Source organism: Lolium rigidum, chromosome 3 (assembly GCF_022539505.1).
Source record: "Lolium rigidum isolate FL_2022 chromosome 3, APGP_CSIRO_Lrig_0.1, whole genome shotgun sequence".
NCBI lineage: Eukaryota > Viridiplantae > Streptophyta > Magnoliopsida > Poales > Poaceae > Lolium > Lolium rigidum.
In genome coordinates, this window is record NC_061510.1 from 111339813 (window position 1) to 111342168 (window position 2356).

At 58.8% G+C, this 2356-nt stretch overlaps 1 protein-coding gene across 1 annotated transcript; it reads left to right on the top strand.

Annotated features, from left to right (window-relative positions):
* Positions 1-439: 439 nt before the first annotated feature.
* On the top strand, positions 440-1878 carry LOC124695348 (mitogen-activated protein kinase kinase kinase 18-like). The gene has a single exon (XM_047228204.1). It carries the CDS (start codon positions 448-450, stop codon positions 1876-1878), a length of 1431 nt encoding a protein of 476 aa, XP_047084160.1. The 5' UTR covers positions 440-447.
* The last annotated feature ends 478 nt before the right edge of the window (positions 1879-2356 follow it).

Sequence of the window (2356 nt, forward strand, 5' to 3'; positions counted from 1 at the left end):
CTGGACAGATCGGGGCTCAGGACGGTGGCCACCCAGCTCAGGCTTCTACACGCCGCCCACGCACCAAGTGCGCTGTCAAGAAGGACTGACGCGGCTTCATCAGGAATACCTCCAGGGGGAAGGGCTCCGCGTTCGCCTACTTAGTTTCCGTGTTGGCTAAGCTATATGCCGCAGCATGTTTTATTTGGCGAAGCTGTATGCCGCAGCATGTATTAACCTGTTACCGAACCAGTGGGCTTTATTAATTTAAAGTCGGGCAACGTGGTGCCTTCTATCTAAAAAAAAAAAAAGCTCCACCACAGCTATATATACTCTACCGGCACGCGCGCCCTCTTCTTGCGGCTCCTCACAACTTCTTCTCTGCTCCTTTACATTCACACAACTCTCAGTTTCTACTCTGTTTCGCTGCTCACTCGTAGAACGGTAGAAGTGCTCTGCTCGTAGAAGATGGAGTGGACGCGCGGGAAATGCATCGGGAAGGGCGCCTTCGGCACGGTGCACCTGGCCGTCGACAGGGCCACGGGCCGCGCCTTCGCGGTGAAGTCGGTGGATGCCAGGGGCAGCGCGCCGGCCGCGGCGATGGCGTGCCTGGAGAGCGAGATAAGGATCTTGAAGACCCTGAGCTCCCCGTGCGTCGTATCGTACCTCGGGGATGACGCGACGGCCGCGTCCAGGAACCTGCACATGGAGCTCGTCCAGGGCGGCACCGCTGCCGACGCGGCGGCTGCGACTGGCGGCCTCAGCGAGCGCGAGGCGCGGCGCGTCCTGCGCCGTGTGGCTGCCGCGCTTCGCTACCTACACGACGTCGCCGGGGTGGTGCACGGGGACGTCAAGGGCCGGAACGTGCTCCTCGGCTGCGATGGCGCGAAGCTCGCGGACTTCGGTGCGGCGAGGCTCGTGTCGGAACCGACGCCACGCGGCCCGCGCGGGACGCCGGCGTGGATGGCACCGGAGGTGGCCCGCGGCGGCGCGTCGACGCCCGCGTCCGACGTCTGGTCGCTCGGGTGCACCGCGGTGGAACTGCTCGCCGGGAAGCGGCCGTGGTCGGAGATCGGCGGCGCGCTGGAGGTCGGTGAGCTGCTGCTCCGCGTCGGTTTCGGCGGGAGGCAGCCTGAGCTGCCCGCGAGCTTGTCGGACCCCTGCCGCGACTTCCTCGACAGGTGTCTACGCCGCGACGCCGGCGAGCGGTGGACTTGCGAGCAGCTGCTGCGCCACCCGTTCCTCGCCGCGGACGACGACGCCGGCGAGACGTATCCGTCTCCCCGGGCGGTTCTTGACTGGGCGGCGTCGGACTCGGACTCCGACGCGTCGTTTGACTGCTCGGAGGCCGACATCGAGGAGGAGCAGGATGTCATGGCGCGCGCCAAGGGGAGAATTGCCGAATTGGCGCGAGACAGGCCACGCACAAGCTGGGCGCGGGAGTTGGATGAATGCCCCACCTGGGCGTCCGACACCTGGGCCCCACTTCCCGGCCACGAGATGTCAACCAATGTACCATCGGGACCGTCACCATCCGCCGCTGCCACAGGAAATGGCGGCGGCGCCGGTGGGCCTGGAGGCAGCGGTGATGGTGCCGTCGTCACCGGCGGCTTCTGCTGTGTCAACCGCCGTGCTTGCTGCGACGATCGCTGTAGGAACCATAGATGTTGGTCTGGGGCTGATCGGCCTGGTTCGCCGCCGTTCGCCGATGTGTCCGCGTTGGTGTCATGTATTCTCTCGCATTTGATTCAATCAAACATTTTATTTGAGCTATCTGTCAGTAATGTTTTCTTACAACTTCTGGTTCATGCCTCTTTCGTGGCTTTGACTCTTGATTTCGCTGCTAATTGGGTGAGCGACCCGGCCGAGGTTGGTTGGCCAGCAGGGCGTTCTTTTTGAAAGATGGGAGCATGCCTGGGCCTGTGCGTCAATTGATATACTCTCTTTTATTGCATTATACATCTTTAAGATCACTCAAGATGTTAATACAAATCAACCATCGGACAAATAAAGTAAATACGCTTAAGCATGTTGAATTTTTTAGAAAGCCGCCAGTCATCTTGCCTGTAGATAGCCCGAGCAACCGTCTTCAGATGGTTACATCCAAAATTCATAGGCATCCAATAGGTAGCCATATAAATAATAAATAATAAATAAGCAGTTCTAATTCTATTAAAGACCATATCATTTCTACAGTTCCACGTAGCCCAAAACAAAGCACATAGTCAGCACGTTGTGGCGTGGTTGCTCCCTTTTATTTTCTAGTTTTGCATTGCCGCGAGGTTGATATCGAAGTCAGTATGATATGTCTTCAAGAAAACTGCACTTGTCTAAAGACCATCTCACCGGGGCAAGCTCCAAAGTCCGTTGTGCGTTC